Below are 16,641 nucleotides of genomic sequence, written 5' to 3'. Positions count from 1 at the left end.
TGAACAACTAGTAATACTCGAATGACTAAAATCTAAATCTTAAATTACAAGACAGCTAAATGATGCTACTGAACAACCATTATGTGTTGCACATATATCTACACATTCCTTAAGGTACAGTGAGCGATCGTATAGGCAATTTCAAGCCCATAACATGTTTTATCACATTCAGCAATCGCCTCCTCACGATCCGCTAGCTGCCCATTCTGTGACTGTAAAAAAAAAAAAAAAGTCTCTGTAGGCAGCCTAGGCTCCGAAAACTGGAAACAAACAAAGTGTCCCCCAAACAAAAACGAAACCCTGTGTGGAGTTTCTCTGAGAATACTGAAGGGAAGGGTGAACTACCTGAGGTGTTCTGTTTGGTCCTTGGTTAAAATGTATGTTGTTGTGGACAATAGTGCCTGCTAATAATTTTAATTACGAACATAAACAAACATGACTTTGTGTGCAATCGCTGACTGCATCTTTTAAGCCATACTACTATGTTTTAAAATCTGCTGTTTGGCAGACTTCAGTGGAAATGAATAAGCCAACAGGCATGTTTAGGTAAGAGCTGAATTGACAGAATGGCATTGTTGGGGTGGCACTCTACTATCTCTCGCTTTCCACTAGTGCTTGAAAGAGGATCAACCGCACATAAAAGCTTGGCATCCAACACAAAGCTATATGCCGATGACATCTGAGTAGGCTGCCACAATGGCTCTGAACAGACTGACCTCTCACTGTCACACAACGTGAGCGGTCAGCTGTCCTCACTGGTCGAGTAGACTTGCTGGGAAATTGTTAATACTGATAAAAATACAGGACTGTACTTTGCACCCGGTCTCATGAGGCATATAAACATTTGAGGTAAACTCATTCTCTCTCTGCTAAATAGGAAAGAAAATGTAAAAAGGATGAAGAAGTGAAAACTATTTGTGCCTGTATGAGTCAAAGTTACATGACAAACTTTGTAAGAAAAAGGGACTGGTTTCCCTCTGCTGCCCAGAGTACTTGGTTGTAATAGGATCTTTGTTCCCTATCTGAGTATCGTTCTCGCACTGGCATGGAAACAGCATAAATAATTAAGAGGCATCAGCATGGACGTGAATAGTCCTTTGGCTCAAAGATTGTTCCAGAAGCTCTTCTTTCACCCAGCTTGGCCACATCTTGCTGATCAGCCAAAGGCTTGCTCTGGCCATGAAAAAGCCTGCGGGAAGAAAAAGCCAAAGACAATAATTAGTTCCAATTGTTTGCATGACTATACAAACCCCAGCCTTGCATTACAGAATATGTTTTAAACGAGGGTGGACGCACAGTGCAAAGAGTTGACCCAGATCTACATGTGATGCAGCTGCTGACTAAAGTCTGAAACCATATCCTCTTCATAGTTAATGTCATCAGAGAAAAAAGTTTAAAAAAACAACAAATGCAATACAAATGAATTAACAAAACATACAAATGTACCTGTGGAGAGAATACAAGCCCAAGACAGAACAAGGGAAAGATAGTAGAGTTCTGTCGTTGTCCATGCCTGCAAGAAGGAAATGGGCACAAAACTTATTATCACGGTTACCAAAATCAATTAGACAAGTTTGTACAATGTGACTGCATTATTTTTAGTTAAATCAATAGAGAATGTGTCCCAAAGTAGCTCAAATGTGACATGTGACATCAGTCCAAAACTAAACTGTGAACACAAATAGTACCTCTGTCACATTTTACACCAATTCAAACGACAGTTTGGTTAACACCCCGAATACAGATATTATATAAAATCTATATGATTTTATAAGATATACGATGATAACAAGATCTTTGAGCTTTTAAACTGAAAGAGCAACGCACACAGTCAGTCGCAAGTAGAGTCAGAAGCGTGGTGCACAGCCCATGAGCAAATGAAAGGACTCCAAACAGATGGAAGGCCACAATGAAACTCTGTGGAACTGGGTCCAGGAGTGTGAGAGCCACAGAAAAACCTGGAACAAATGGATCACCATTCAGCTTCAAGTTGTTCATACAAAAACAGCACACTTACTGTTACTGACTATTTACTGTTTTAATATATTTTCTGGCATGTCAAATGTTGCAAATGTCACCTGTTGCTATGAATGAGAAGATAATGAAGACTATGAGGTTATTGAGGATAGGCTGCTGGCAATATCGAGATGATCTTGGCCTGGTGGGATATAATTACAGATTAGGGATAGAAAGCTTTACAAAAAGAAATGCAGTAAATTTGCATTTATTATAAAACATATCAACGGTATTCTGGTTGAAATTGTCAAATGGTTGAAATATGCAAGCCATGTACAGATTATCATATGTACCTGCACTTGCCTGGTCAAGACATATAGTTGTGGAGTGAGGAGAACCACTACAAATGTCACCAGAATGATCTGACTGTAAGAGAAATGGTGAACGATAAGGCACCTGATCGAAGTCCAAGTCCAGATTAAACAAAGTTCAGTGCAAACAGTCAGGTCCAGTATATTATCTACTGAGAAGAGGCAGTTGTTCAGATCACCACTTCTCACGGGTGCTTACAATCGGAGTCTCTGATCTCTCGGCAACCATCTGCTGCAGAGGAACGCTGTGTAGGCCACGAAGTAATGAAACATTGTATACTGCAGCTAGCTGTACTGAGAGAAACTTAGTCAACACTGAACTGCTGTGGACATTATGTGGAGGAAATATGACAAAACATCCAATTATATTATATACATTATTATATATTATTATATAGGTGTTTTGAATACAACAAGAGAAATAATAATTTGAAATAATTTTATATAACTCAACAGAGGTTTGTACAACAAGCACTAAATGAAAAGTGATGAACACTAAAGCCTCACTATAATTAAAAGGTGATACTTACCATCTATGCAGCCCCAACAAATGGATCTCTCAGCCTGGTGGAATACAGGTATTAAAAGCGTCCTGGTCATTGTTGTGGCATGCTATAGGAGGAAAGGTCGCCCCTAGTGTCTATTTAGAGAAGTGCATCATGTTCCAACCATAACAATGTGCCAACAAAGACCTTACATAAGAATAAGAAAAGAGCATACAACCGTTTCCAGTCATGCAGAATCACTGGCAGACACAGAGGGGTGCCTCTATTGTTGAAAAAATGTGCCCTCAAAAGTGTCCAATTGACTGACCATGACAAAAATATTTCCGTGCCCTAGAGTACCACTTCAAACAATAAGTGGAAATGAGTAAAATTCAAGAACATGTCTTAATGATTGTCCTTCTGCTGTTGAAAACATGATGCAATGTCTTGGTGCCCCTTAAAATGGTTGGCGTTCCCTGTGTGCCCTTCCATTGGAAAAGGGTTCCATTATGGAGTGCCCGCCACATGACAGTGTTCCAAAGGGTGTCATATCCAGCACAGAATGCAGTGGAATGCAACCCTGTATTGTATCACATGGGAGAAATCATAAAGCAGTGCCACCGTAGGTGCTCCTCTAGTGGGGAAGTTTCCTAATGGATGCCCCTGCAGTAAAAATATGATGACCATACATAAATTGAGGTTCCCTATACAGCCTACACGTGCATTTCTAATGAAGAAGAAAAGGATCTGCACTGTGACATGGGCAGTTTTTTAATTATACTGTATGTATTTTATATACTTATTTAATTATAGCATATTTTGTCATTTGTATTTTGCAGGATTGGAACAAATCTAATGTAGTTTGTAACAAAATACTTTGAGGAATTGTATTTAGAGTATTTCAAATAGTAATTTTTTCTCTAAGCCAAAATTTCATCACTCAGTTAAATATACAGTACTTCCTATAACCATGACAATAAGTAATGCTTATCATAGTCCAGGAGCCGAAGGCGAACCTGGTTTTGTCGGTTAAAGTTTTTTTTTTCTTTGCCGTTTCTTGTTGCCTGAGGGTTACTCCATAGGGTGGGTGACCGATGATATCCCTTGGGCAATTCCCTAATATTCAGCTCTAAAGTTGAAGTAGCAATTTGTCCATACAAATATTAATTTCATTACCCTTTTGGAAGGACAGCATAACATGTAAGCCCATTTTTCCTTTTTCTTGCAGTAGTATGCCACATTGTGACCAACTTTAAGTGTTAGATCCAGCTTTTCTCTTTTACGACCCCCTCTGGAAGTTGGGGGAAAAAAATAAAAAGGGAGACAACAATGGCAGGTCTACGGACAATTCTCTCGACCTCGTGGCTTGGTTTCCACTCTGACATACACCATCAACTGTGAGACCTTAAAGAGATGTGCCTCTCCTGATAATATTCAGTGAATTAATTTAGGCACAGGTGGACTCCCATCAAGTTGTAGAAGCATCTCAAGGACCATTGATAGAAGTAGGATGCACCAGGGCTCAATTGCAAGCATCATAACAAAGGGGGTGAATATGTAAATACAATATTTCAGTCTTTTATCTTTTATACATTTCCAAAACACTCCAAACACCTGTGGTGTGGTATTGTGTGTAGATTGATGGGGAAATAAATTAATTGAATCCATTTTAAGATGAGACTGAAACATAACAAAATGTGGAAAACTTGAAAGGGTCTGAAAACTTTCCAGTTGCACTGTATAGGCATGCATTTAGAGCACAAAAAGGGAAATGCAGTTCAGTTTAAAAATAGGCCGACCTGATTTACCAGATCTACTTAGGAGCCCCAATGTACAGAATTAATAGTCCTCTGCCAGCCAATCAGAAAATGTGTATCAATGATATGTCTTGTAATTTCCTTTAAAAGTTTAAATTTTCAAATTACTAATTGTATTTTAATTAAATAGCCTACATTTTTTACATCAGTATTTTCTATTTTATTTTGTTAAATTTTATGAGCCAGTATTTGTAGTTTGTGACAAAATAGTTTGATGTATTTGCGCCCACCTCTGGAGACACTATGAAGTACCTTGCAATTGAAACAATCAGTAAAAACAGAGACTTTCTAATGTGGACACAGCACTCAAAAAATACTCCATAGAAATGCATGGGGCTAGTTTGTTACGCCAATATGGCTGTTGTCTACACATATCCCACCCTTTCCTTGGCAAAACGTCGACATGTGAATACATTGAGCCAATCATGTGGTGTGATGTGAATGCATTGAGCCAATCATATGGTGTGTTGTGAAGACAGCGTGCCAATCATGTGTTGTGATCTCGCCGCTGGAGCAAGATTGGTGTCGTGAAGCCTTGCGCACACGCATTTCTGCTGAATAGGATGCCCGACGAGTGCCCAAAGAGCGTTGTTATATGGCCGCCGAGTGAAGGGACTTGCCTAAAAGGACTTTGGTAAAAATTACATGTAGTGCCCTGCAGTCTTCCTCACCAGTGCCCTCTAGGGAATTAGATAAGGTTTTCCCGAAATCAGCGTCATGATGACAGTCTGGCTGCTGCTGCCAAATACTTTTTAACCCTTAAGGGTGTACTGCCACACCGGTGTGATGGATGAATGTTGGAAAATGAATGTCTAAAGAATATCTGGGTTCAACATAGAATTTTAAACACTGAATTGTTTCAGAATGGAATCTTTTGTTAGAATGTTCAAAAACTCACTAATATTAAGTTTCTGGGACAGATAATCTAGGCTAATATTTAGCTGGCATTTTGATGTAATCTCAATGTTTTCATTGTTAGCATTACTTACAAAAATGGTACATTTAGCAGAATTTCAAATATCTTCCTGGAGAAGGTTCCCTACCTTTTTCTTTAAGTCAGGTGACTTAACTTTTAGTTCACTGCTTGTTTTACCAGAGGGCTTGTCATAGTTTTGGATTGCCTAATAACACAGTGTTCATTTTCAAGGATAAAAATGATTTCATAATTCTTTAATAGTTTTTTATATGTTGAAGCCCCATCTTGATAGGTCCCGTTTTTGCCCCTGCCCTTAAAACAGTCAAAGACTGCCATGCTGATCTAGCGATTTGAAAGGTTTCCAGTAAATGTGTGCCCTTTGGGTCAGAAAGCAATCTGTGAGCCTTATAACCTATGCCACCACTAAACAACAATGTGCTGAATGAATAAAGGAAGAGGTTATTCTAAAAATATGTGAAAGATGTGATTATGACTCTCAACCTGACAACCCTTAACCTTTAACCTCTTGTGTTGTATGCCCACTGACGGAAAACTTAAGACAATATCTTTAATTAAACATATTGAACCATAGTTGTTTCCATATACACAATTATGTATAATAATAAAAGCCTGAAATACACATTTACAAGTTGTCTGTTCAACAGTGGAATCTATTTCACACAACATATGCTTAGTACATTAATCCCCCATCCCCTCCTTCAAACATCCATCCTTCTGAAAATCCCAAGAGGAAAGAATTATTTCCTCATGTTCAGTGTGTGAAAAGTTACAGTACTCCCTGCTGCTTGGTGCTTCCGACACCGCCTCCAAAATAGCCATTGTGCTGGTGAAATCACCCCTGCCCCATATTTCTAAACACAGGGGCAGGTCATATTGAGACCTGAAGCACCCTAGTGGTTCATTCGTCTCATCCATTGTGACTGAGGTTGTCTGACTCTCAGAGATTCCAGTGTTTCAAGCGAACTCTTCCAAACAGACACAGCTGATTAGCCATGCCTGCTGACTACTCTGGAACCTGGGACTTTGTTAGTCATGAAAACTTTGAAGGTTACATGAATGCCCTAGGTGAGTACGGAGCTTTCATTCATTTCCCATTTGGTCCTATTTGGTTGCAAAACTATTTGGTTCTCATCAGTTCCATATCTCATTTGTTTCAAATCTCAAAATTTTTGGTTTTCTGTTTCTTTTCCAAATATGGTAACATTATTAAATCACAGATATAACCATTTGACAGGATATTAAATCACTGTAGAAGTAGTAGAACTAGTAGTAGTAGTAGTAGTAGATCACTGGCAGCGGCAATCAAGCAATCCCTGTCAAGCTTTGGTAAGACAATCTACAATAGGTTGTTGTGCCCCAGAAAAAAATTGATGTCTCTCTCAGATTGCCTGGTAAAGTTTCATAGCATGATGTAGAGTAAAATTGACGATAATCTTTCTGTGCAGTAAAGCAGTAAATTGTGATTGATAACAATGATGTCTAATTATCATTTTATTTTGTTTTATTAAGTCCAAAATGGCAGTGTTGAGTTTCATCTTTTTAGAGAACTCTGCATGCAATTCAAATGCAAAAATTGCACTGTTCAGTCAGTCCATGAGAATTCAGAATTGCTAGACAAGTGTCTTGCAGCTGTGAACTGAACACATTCCTTCTCCATAGAGTTGCATTCTTATCTCATATTCCAGTATGACGCCCCTCAGATCCATGCATGTAATAGCTGAATATTGTGGTTGTAAAGCTTATGTTCCAATGCAATTATTTCATAAAATATATGTCAAATAGGGAATTTAGGATGTTCGTTTTTTTACATTAATATTTCATGAATATTTTTTCCTTCATGCAGGTATCGACTTTGCCACTCGCAAGATTGCCAACATGTTGAAACCTCAGAAAGTTATTGAACAAGATGGTGACACCTTCTCAATCAAAACTCTAACTACTTTCAAAAACTTATCCTGCTCATTCAAGATTGGTGAGGAGTTTGAAGAAGTGACAAAAGGCATGGACAACAGGAAATGCCAGGTCAGAGTTATAGTAACATTTAATTGCATTGTATCTTAGCATCTTAGTCTACAAGTCAGGGAGTCATACACCAATTGTAACAAACTCATTGTTTTTTCTACAGTCAACTGTCAACTGGGACGGTGACAAACTGGTATGTATCCAGAAGGGTGAAAAAAAGAACAGAGGGTGGACTCATTGGATAGAAGGAGACCAACTCTATCTGGTAGGTTATGTCAATGTAACTTATACAGGAGACCTAACCGTTTCAGAATGCATAGCCCACAACTGACTGTGATTCCTTCCTCTTCATCTTACAGGAATTGCAATGTGAAAACCAGGTTTCCAAGCAAATCTACAAAAAGAGTGCCTAGCTTATCGCATGGTCTAATGATCAAATTATGGATTTTTACATTGGAGCATATAGCGGATAATATCTTTTATGATATACACACCCTGGAGCGAATAATATTTACTTTTTAAATTTTTCGATTATTGATTAATACGTGAACCGTACATTTTGATTTTCATCCAACAGAATAAAAGAAATAAAATGTACAGCCCCATTTATTTCTGTTAGCAAGCCCTACTTTTACTTATAACAAGACACTGATTTCTGTAAACTGTTTAAATACAATAAACCTTACATCATGGTGATGTTGTTATTATGTGTTTGTCAAAGTCTTTATGCACTTATACCCCCCACTGATATTTGGTCGACAATATCATATCAGCTTCACCAATCCACATTATTTTTTTTTTTCTTGACTATAACCACACTTGGCTGATATGGAAGATTGGTAAGGTTTGTGTAGGCCCTATTCAGTCATGCTAGCTCCCCCTGAAGTGGAGTTGGCTCAAAGCACTGTGTGAGCATTCGCCAAAAATTCTGAGATTTTTAGTTGGCTGCTGCATGACTTATAACACTATGACCCTTTTGCGGCGCTTCCTAATGTTCAATAAAAAAAGAAATAGTGCTTCACTGGCCAATATCATGATGTAAATGTAACAACTCTGTGAAATATTACACTGCATCATTATCACATTCTTGGACACACACAAAATGTCAGAATATTTTCAATAGAGGGCAGACACATTTCAATATCTCAAGAATATGGCCAATTTATAATACTTCTTCCTCAAAAGGACAAAACACTTCTTTTAATGTAAGACTTCCAGCTCTATCTCTTCTTAAACCTAAAGATGGCAAATCGTCTTCAGATTTCATGAGTCTAATTTTGCAGTCCTAATTCTATTTCATGAACTTCAAGCACAGTAGAGTGGGAGATTCAATATATATATATTTTTTATATCTTTATCTGAAAACAATTATACATTAAAATATGGTAAATACCATTAGTACACTAACTAACTTCTCAGATGGTTCAACTATGCAACCCGTCTCCCTCCCCACACATCTATTCCTACAAATTTCACTCAGTAAGACATAGCTCATAAAAAAAAAAAACTTTTGTCTGTTTTTGCCATAAATGCTGTTATTTTAGATAACACGTGTTTGGGAAAATAACTTATTTCACTAGATGTGCTCTAGTTAAATGAAGGCCTTTATTGGCAACCATGTGCATCATTAGCCTACTCTACTCCAGTTCAATAGGTGTCAGTATTGTCATTGCGAATGTATGGTTTGACAAAAGAGAAGCAACAATTTACCGCGAATTTTCTTTGCTGACCAAACTCATTATTTTTCTCTCATGTCATAGGCTACTCTATTCTCTTGGATTATATAAGATGTGTTTTATCACGTAGTCACTAATGTTGTGAATTATAGTGAATGCCCCCTGTAGTCATTTCTTTTTATTTGTAGCCTATCTAGCATTGAAATCTGTTGTGAAATGGATGACACATTAGCTCAAAATCAGGTAAGGACGGCTCAACATAGCAGGTTACACATGCAAACATATATTTAGTACAACGTAGACTGCCATAATGTGAATATTACTTTGATGTTTTGTAGAGACTGAAAGCGGCCATTCATTTTACCACGGGACAAATATGTCAAACAATTGCTGCGGATTGTGGGAGTGAGTTTAGCAGACAAACAATCGCTGCAATCGCCGAAACGACATATCGACAATGTGGTAGGATATGCATTATTATAAAACGGTGTTAATGTTAACGTCGTTTCAGCAACTGTACATGACTTATGGAGGTATGTGTAACCGTTTGTTTCCATTGCAGATATTTTTGCTAAAGACTTGGAGTCGTTTGCAAGGTAACACGTGTAGTATTAAGGATGTTGCTTTTCACATGATCGCATCATTGTAAGGGTTATGGTGTCGGCAACGTTATCTGCTTTTTCCAGACACGCCAAAAGAAGCACAATCAATGTTGATGACGTGAAACTTGTTTCAAGGCGAAGCACTGCACTGGTCAGTAAATTCTTCTACACAATTACTGAACGTTGTACATTTTGTGTTGGTGGGTTGTCTGCGAGGACGGCAAAAAGCTGCGACAGAGTTGTTTCCCAAAGCATGTAGTGTGCACTGGGCTGAAACCAATTATGTCAAGACATTGTGGTGGTCTAGTTTCCTGTGTGATCGGAACCTGACTTCTGAAGTGTCATTAGTGTAGGGGCATGATGTCCTGGAAGCAGTGTTAGTATGCAGAGATCCAGGGCCATCAGTAGTTCACAGCATAGTTGATTAATATATCTAGGAAGAAATGGAGCATATGGAACTATGCAGAGGGTACTACTGCAGTAGTACACTTTTAAACAAGGCCGAGTATTTGCCTGACGTTTGCTGATCCATTTCTAACTCGAGCCAAGATTGTGTGGCATCAATGGAATGCGAGAATGTAAGCCCTACCCACAGATTGATATTAACATTGCTGCTCTGTCCCCCCACAGTCCACTTATATCCAGCAGAAGAGTGAGGAACTTGCAAGTGCACACCAGGAGCAGAAAGAGAAGCGGAAAAAGAGTAGTGCAAAGAGGAAACACCAGGAAACAGAAGACAACGAGGACTGACCAGAGTCAAGGCTGTTTGTGTGGAAAGCCCCTGCAAGCATTTGTGTATTGGGTAGCAGCTGTTGACTTGTGTGTTTACTACTTAAAACAAAACACAAATGTCTTCAAGATGTAATTTCTTTTTATTGTGGGGGGTGGGGGGGGGGGAGGGGGGAAACACGCACTCACTATGCAAGTGCTAGGGAGCTGCAATGGTGGGTTGGAAACAGTATTTTCACTGCCAATTGATCTAACTGTACTTTAACCACATTAATATAAATATAGCTGTCACATTAAAAAAAACTCAATATATTCATCATACTTAACTCAGACTTCAGTTTCATGTAACTATCTGAACTCATACAAGAATACCTACTGGTATATCAAGCATACACGTTAAAGGCTTAGCAGTAAAAACATTAAGGCTCAACTGTTAATTACCAGACTGGTGTCTCAGTTTTAGGAGCTTCTACTAAGGCCAATTTAATCAATTCTTAGTGTTACAATGCCTTGTGCTCTGGACTCTTGAGAAGGCCATTACCATTTTCCAGTCCACAGTCAATCCAGGGACGCTACATATATTGCTGAACCCACTGCTGAAGTTAGGGCCTCCACACCCTTCCATCTTCGTCCTTCACAAAACTCAATCTCCCACTCTGGGTTCAGATGGAAACCTCGGTCAGCAGTATCCAAGGCCCCTAAATATGCGGATGCAGTTAGTTTTATGATTGGTATTTCACCAAATGACACAGAAGGGTCAACCAGTTTCAGAGGAGCAAATACCCATTTCAAATCAACATTTTTTTTTTATTAGAGAACTCCCTTCATTGACATGTCATATAAAACACTGAGCAACATTATCTAGGAGGGATTCAAAAAGACATCCACAGCACTCCACATACAAGTCTCACTTACACCATCACTCATGTCCCCCTCAAGAGTCCTCAGAAGTTGTCATCCACATCAAGTTCACACTTACAGGTCAAGTACAAGGAAATAAAGCACACACACCATACAGCATTCAGGATGGGTTATAGAAGCAAGACAAAATATATATCACAACATTCCACTAAACTTGGTGCTATTTTACGCACTTCAGTATACTAAAAGGAGGGGCAGTAGGAGGAGAGCAGGGTTAAAGAAGGAGGGTAGGAAAGGAAGGGAAAAGATCTGGAGATGTACAAAGTTAACAAAATGTCCATCATAGGGGTCACAAAGGAGGCGCTTGTAGCATCTGAAGCTTCCATTCACACTCGCACCAAAGCCACCACCCATCGCAGTCACATGTGGCGCGCTCTCATCGCACAACCAGTCTTTTCGCTCGCTCTCTTCCACCCGTTCTTTTGCTCTTTCCATTCTCTCATTCGCAGCGTCACTCTTCGCCACCAACAAGCCATCATCCCCAATCGCACTCAGAGTTCTCAAAATGTCACTTTGCGCAGATCTTGCCATTTGATTTGTTAAAAAAAAAGAAAAACAAAAAAAGTGGATAAAAAGGGAACACCCACCGTCTTGTCGGCACATGCGAAGGAGATAGCCGTTCTGTGGTGGCAAAGCATTAACGCATGGGGAAGAGGGCAACTGACAGTGACATCAGCCACAGAGTGCTGCCAAACAGGGGCGTCTTCCCAGGAAAGCGGGAGAGATGTGAACTGCAGAAGAGATTTTTGATGAAGGCTTTTTTTTTTCCGTAGAAACTTGACTGCAAACAAATTTGAACTTTAAAAAGTAAGCAAGTCTGTTCAGTTTCAACTAGATTCTTCTCAATGCAAGACTGAGCATAAAGGAAAAAACAAATGCAAGAATGTGGTTCGATGTTAACTTGCTCATGCATTTTTTAAGAACCATAACTATACAATACATGCATTTCAGAATCCAGTTGAAATGACAATAAGAGAGAACGTAAAAAGAAAGAAAAGGACATCCTAGGTGGGTTTTACCCCCTGGTTAACAACGATCCACTTCAAACACTCTAAATGAAATTCTGGACAAACATGTCCAAATATACAAAACATTCAATATCCCTCAAAAGTTTGTTTTGTTTATCTCAAAAACACATGACGAAAAAAAAAAAAAAAAAAAAAAAAAAAAAAGAAATCTCAGAATACTTACCACACACACACACACACTACAAACTTTAACAACTCAAATCCCATTACATACCCCACCCTGAGGACTTGGACTCCATGCTGGAGCCGAAGCCAGAGGTGAACCCACTCCCGCTAGTTGTAGAGTTAGAGCCGGTTCCCCACCCAAGACTAGCTGAGCCTGTGCTGTAGTTACTGTTCCCTGAACTATACGTCTGGGTCTCCCCCCGGGTCGAGCTAGTCTGCCCACTCGTGCTGGTGCCAGAGGTGGTGGACTGACCCTGCTGGCTCGCCAGCATGCCCATCATCCCCCAGCTGCTCTGTAGAGCGGCCTGGGCTGCGGCCATCATAGCTGGGTTGAGGTTGAAGGTACCAAAGTTACCCAGGTTGCTAGAGCTGCTACCTCCTATACTACGGCTACTGCCAAACCCCTGGCCGAAGCCATTGCCGAAGCGCCCTGCCCTCTCCATCATTTGCCTACTGTTGTTATGCTTAGGCTCAGCATTGGAGATGTGCACGCTGACTCCTTTGATGATCAGGTCCTCACCACACAGTGCTGCGGCAACCTGGGGAAACATCACACACAATAGGGTTGCATAATTTATGTGACTGTCATAATATGGCTACAAAAACAACTATTCAAATAATAATAAAAAACAAATAAAAAGAACTCCGTCGGTGTGAAGCATACCTGGTCATCAGCAAAGGTGACGAAAGCAAAAGCACGGAAAGGTTTTGGGATGAACACATCAGTAACTTCGCCATATTGCATAAAGAACTGCCTCAGGTCATCGGCAGTCATATCCTCAGTGCATCGGCCGACGAACACTTTCCTGCACCTCATGGGCTCGTCGGGACCAGCCTGAAAGCCAAACATATAATCCGTTGGACTAAAGGCCTACCCAAAAAATGGTTGGGTAGGCCAATATGTTTTCTCAAAAGAATAAATGATGTACTCAGAACAGTATTATAGGTCAATTAGAAAGCAACGACCAGAAAAATCTGGTCTGGCAGCTACATACATACACATATATGTATATACAGTATACACACATACACTCACTTAAGCATCAATAAAAAATACCTTTGAATTAGGGAGCTTGCAGTCACACCATCTTCCATCAATCATGTGACGCTGTGACATCACTTTGTTCTGAGTTTCGTATTCTGTGAACCTCACGAATCCAAAGCCCTTTGAGTTTCCAGTCTTCACATCACGTTTGACCTGAAAATACATTAAACACTTCTCTTCAACAAATGGACGAGACACCACAGTTACCAGTCACGAAAGGGGGAGGACAATAAGTTATGCAAATTTGGGGACATTACCTGGACCATGATGACTTCCCCAAAAGTGGCAAAATAGTCCTTCAGGTCCTGCTCTGAGGTTTTCCATGGTAACCCTAACACAATCAGGTCTGAGGTCTTCTGATCCCCCCTTTTCATTTTTGAGGCCAAGGCAGCATCCATCTCATCCATCTTCCTTTTGTTATCTGGGAAACAAAACATCACAGGATTGGAAAGGAACAAAGGGGTCACATTTTGAGAAAGAAGGCCCAAATGTAAAATGACCTGGGGTGATCACGTTCATATGACCCTGGACAGTCAGCTAAAATTACCCAAATGGATCAATAAAGCATTGTACAGCATTAATCGGTGGAAAAGGCTTACACTGCCATATTTATCATTAAGTACTGAGTTAGTTTCCCTCTTATCAATAAAGCGCCAATATTCAAGACAAAGAAAATTAAGCAATTTCATGCTTAAACAATAACTCAATTGGTCTACTTGGTTTTGGTCAATTGGTCAACAATACATTGGTTAACATTTTAACATGTGCACTTACCTTTAGGATAGTTAACGACATAGACCAGATTCTGCCATCCATTTTCGGGAGCATGAAGAATTCCTTCCACCAAACGGACCCCTCGCATGCACTGGGACACTGGGCTCCGGAAACGTAGGCCGCAAGCCCCTGGAAACTGTGCAGAGACGCTCGACAGCAATACGGTGCCGTCCTCCTCGGATGGGATTTCCATGGGCTCCTCATTCTCATCTTCCGCCACACGAATATAACACTCGGCCATTTTCATTAGCGACAAAGGTTTTCTCAACACGCGGAATCTGTTACCTAGCAAGCAGCGACGAACGTTTCACTGAAACCGCGTAGAACAGCACTCTAGCGCAAACAATGGCAAATCAAGTAACGTTATTTACCAAACAACTTTAAAACGTCCTTATGGCCTAGATTTACTCTGAACCAAATAAGGCACGTTTTGCGTATCGACAACGGTCCTAAGAAGCCGACACGATATATTCCTTTGTTAGCTTACTGGCTAGCAATTTAGCAAAATGCTCATTCACTGACGACGACCTCGTTCTAACAATGTGGTTCACTATCAATGAGCTAGCTGGCTAATGCTAAACACTCAAAACTAGGTTGCGCTACAATCTAAATTCAATAATTGTACTCTGCATTAAACACAAAAACCAAGAAATAAAGTTTCCTATATTTTCAATGTAGGTCGATACAGCTAGAAAAGATACTTCAATCCGAAAAAGTATTTGGATTATCAGACCCCGTGCGCTGTACAAGCCGCAATTTGGCTCAAAATGGCATTATCTAAGTCATCCAGGAAGTACGTCATCGTTTGGAAGAACTCATTTTGGACGTGGGTTGACACAAACAAAAATGGGTTATGATACCCTTTGGGTATCTCCAAAGATACTATTGAGATTATATAAACAATTGAAATGTTAAGGAATGTATTACAAAAATGAAAATCAATCAAAATGTCTTTAAATGGTTGGATTATGGAAGGAAACCTTTCCCTCTGATATTTTTGGGACACCTATAGTACAGTAATGGTAAAACCCCTTTCAAAATCAAATCGTAACTTCCTACAGCTCTTTAGTCCCCCTGGTGGTATACTGTAGATTTATCCAAAGTCTAGGCTACTGTGGGCATTTAGATAATTAAGCCACATGATTTACCTTGTTTCAGTGGCCAAAAACGAAATTATGTGTATTTTGCTGATTGCTTTCAGTTTTTACAATACAGGAGTCTAGAGACACACTTAAATTATTATTAAATTGATATTTGGACTGGACATGCAATCTAGGCCTATGTTGAGAGCTTTTGTAGCCTAGCCTTTTGTTTGAGCCTCAACAGGACTCTGTCCCAAAGTTAAAACGCAAGAGATAGGCTAAGATACGATTTCCAGTGTTTAAAAACATTAAGTTGGCTACTTAGCCTACAGGGTTATGATGATGACTCCAACCTCCCTGTATTTCATCAGGGTAGTGAACCAATTAAAGCAACACAGTAGGCCTATATTCTCGGGCTAAAATATCAGGTTGTGTTACTAGGGCCAACACGTTTGGGGTGGAGGACAAGCAAAACAAAATAAATAAAGAAAGAAAGTGTAGCTCACCATCCGGAGATCACACACGTATCAGGTAAATTCATGGAGAATGCTGCTGAAGTTGAATCAGTTTTATTGAGAAGCGGAGTAGAGGCACATTAGGCAACTTGACATTGTGTGTGTGTACGAAATGCAATTCAATTAATTTTTCAATTGAGAAAAAGCCATTTCCAGCCTAACAAAGAATGATCCTCTCAGTATGGTGTTTGCCTTTCTTTAATGTGTTCTCAGCATTTAGCTTGTCCAACAATAGGCTACCAGCTTTGACTCAAAGTTTTGGATCACAATATAATAGCTGATAGGATTCAACTTAAATTTAGGATTAAACTTTAAAAGATCAATTGTCCTCATGGAAATGGTATTTAAAAATCATAGGATATTTTTTCTGACCATTTTCATTTCGATTGGCAGGTTTTCTTAAGCACTGGTTAGAAACAACAGCTTTTGTGGCATCTGGTCAAATCAATATACTTATTCTGTTGAAATGCAGTACTCCTCACTGGTGTCTCTAGAGGGCAGCCATCTTCCACATTCCAGTAGCAGCTGTCTGATTTATTACCACCTTCGCCGTCTTATATAAGCAAGTTTATGTCT

At 39.6% G+C, this 16,641-nt stretch overlaps 4 protein-coding genes across 7 annotated transcripts; 2 read left to right on the top strand and 2 right to left on the bottom strand.

Annotated features, from left to right (window-relative positions):
- Positions 1 to 9: 9 nt before the first annotated feature.
- On the bottom strand, positions 10 to 3,360 carry LOC125302340. Its single transcript, XM_048255499.1, has 7 exons — positions 2,858 to 3,360; positions 2,527 to 2,616; positions 2,320 to 2,382; positions 2,079 to 2,158; positions 1,828 to 1,958; positions 1,447 to 1,513; positions 10 to 1,189 (listed from the first exon to the last, which is right to left on the bottom strand). The coding sequence occupies exons 2-7, from the start codon at positions 2,598 to 2,600 to the stop codon at positions 1,065 to 1,067; spliced, it is 540 nt and encodes a 179-aa protein (XP_048111456.1). The 5' UTR covers positions 2,601 to 2,616; positions 2,858 to 3,360; the 3' UTR covers positions 10 to 1,064.
- A 3,075-nt stretch (positions 3,361 to 6,435) lies between these two features.
- On the top strand, positions 6,436 to 8,232 carry rbp7b (retinol binding protein 7b, cellular). The gene is made up of 4 exons (XM_048255496.1): positions 6,436 to 6,631; positions 7,410 to 7,588; positions 7,692 to 7,793; positions 7,888 to 8,232. The coding sequence occupies exons 1-4, from the start codon at positions 6,559 to 6,561 to the stop codon at positions 7,939 to 7,941; spliced, it is 408 nt and encodes a 135-aa protein (XP_048111453.1). The 5' UTR covers positions 6,436 to 6,558; the 3' UTR covers positions 7,942 to 8,232.
- Positions 8,233 to 9,216: 984 nt separating this feature from the next.
- cenps (centromere protein S) lies at positions 9,217 to 10,659 on the top strand. The gene is made up of 5 exons (XM_048255498.1): positions 9,217 to 9,447; positions 9,543 to 9,666; positions 9,767 to 9,800; positions 9,891 to 9,957; positions 10,437 to 10,659. Exons 1-5 carry the CDS (start codon positions 9,421 to 9,423, stop codon positions 10,554 to 10,556), a joined length of 372 nt encoding a protein of 123 aa, XP_048111455.1. The 5' UTR covers positions 9,217 to 9,420; the 3' UTR covers positions 10,557 to 10,659.
- A 32-nt stretch (positions 10,660 to 10,691) lies between these two features.
- On the bottom strand, positions 10,692 to 15,241 carry tardbpb (TAR DNA binding protein b). 4 transcript variants are annotated; one of them, XR_007194896.1, is made up of 7 exons: positions 14,469 to 15,241; positions 13,952 to 14,115; positions 13,707 to 13,847; positions 13,314 to 13,520; positions 13,104 to 13,188; positions 12,044 to 12,187; positions 10,692 to 11,233 (listed from the first exon to the last, which is right to left on the bottom strand). XR_007194896.1 is itself a non-coding variant. In XM_048255494.1 (6 exons), exons 1-6 carry the CDS (start codon positions 14,713 to 14,715, stop codon positions 12,129 to 12,131), a joined length of 903 nt encoding a protein of 300 aa, XP_048111451.1. In that variant the 5' UTR covers positions 14,716 to 15,241; the 3' UTR covers positions 11,322 to 12,128. The 4 variants fall into 4 exon arrangements, 3 of the variants coding, with proteins under 3 accessions (XP_048111451.1, XP_048111449.1, XP_048111450.1); XM_048255494.1 differs by lacking the exon at positions 10,692 to 11,233 and having other exon boundaries at positions 11,322 to 12,187; XM_048255492.1 differs by lacking the exon at positions 10,692 to 11,233 and having other exon boundaries at positions 11,322 to 13,188.
- Positions 15,242 to 16,641: the final 1,400 nt, after the last annotated feature.

The sequence above is a fragment of the Alosa alosa genome, chromosome 10 (assembly GCF_017589495.1).
Source record: "Alosa alosa isolate M-15738 ecotype Scorff River chromosome 10, AALO_Geno_1.1, whole genome shotgun sequence".
Taxonomy (NCBI): domain Eukaryota; kingdom Metazoa; phylum Chordata; class Actinopteri; order Clupeiformes; family Clupeidae; genus Alosa; species Alosa alosa.
Note: the sequence above shows the minus strand (reverse complement) of the source record. Positions and strands in the feature narration are given on the sequence as shown.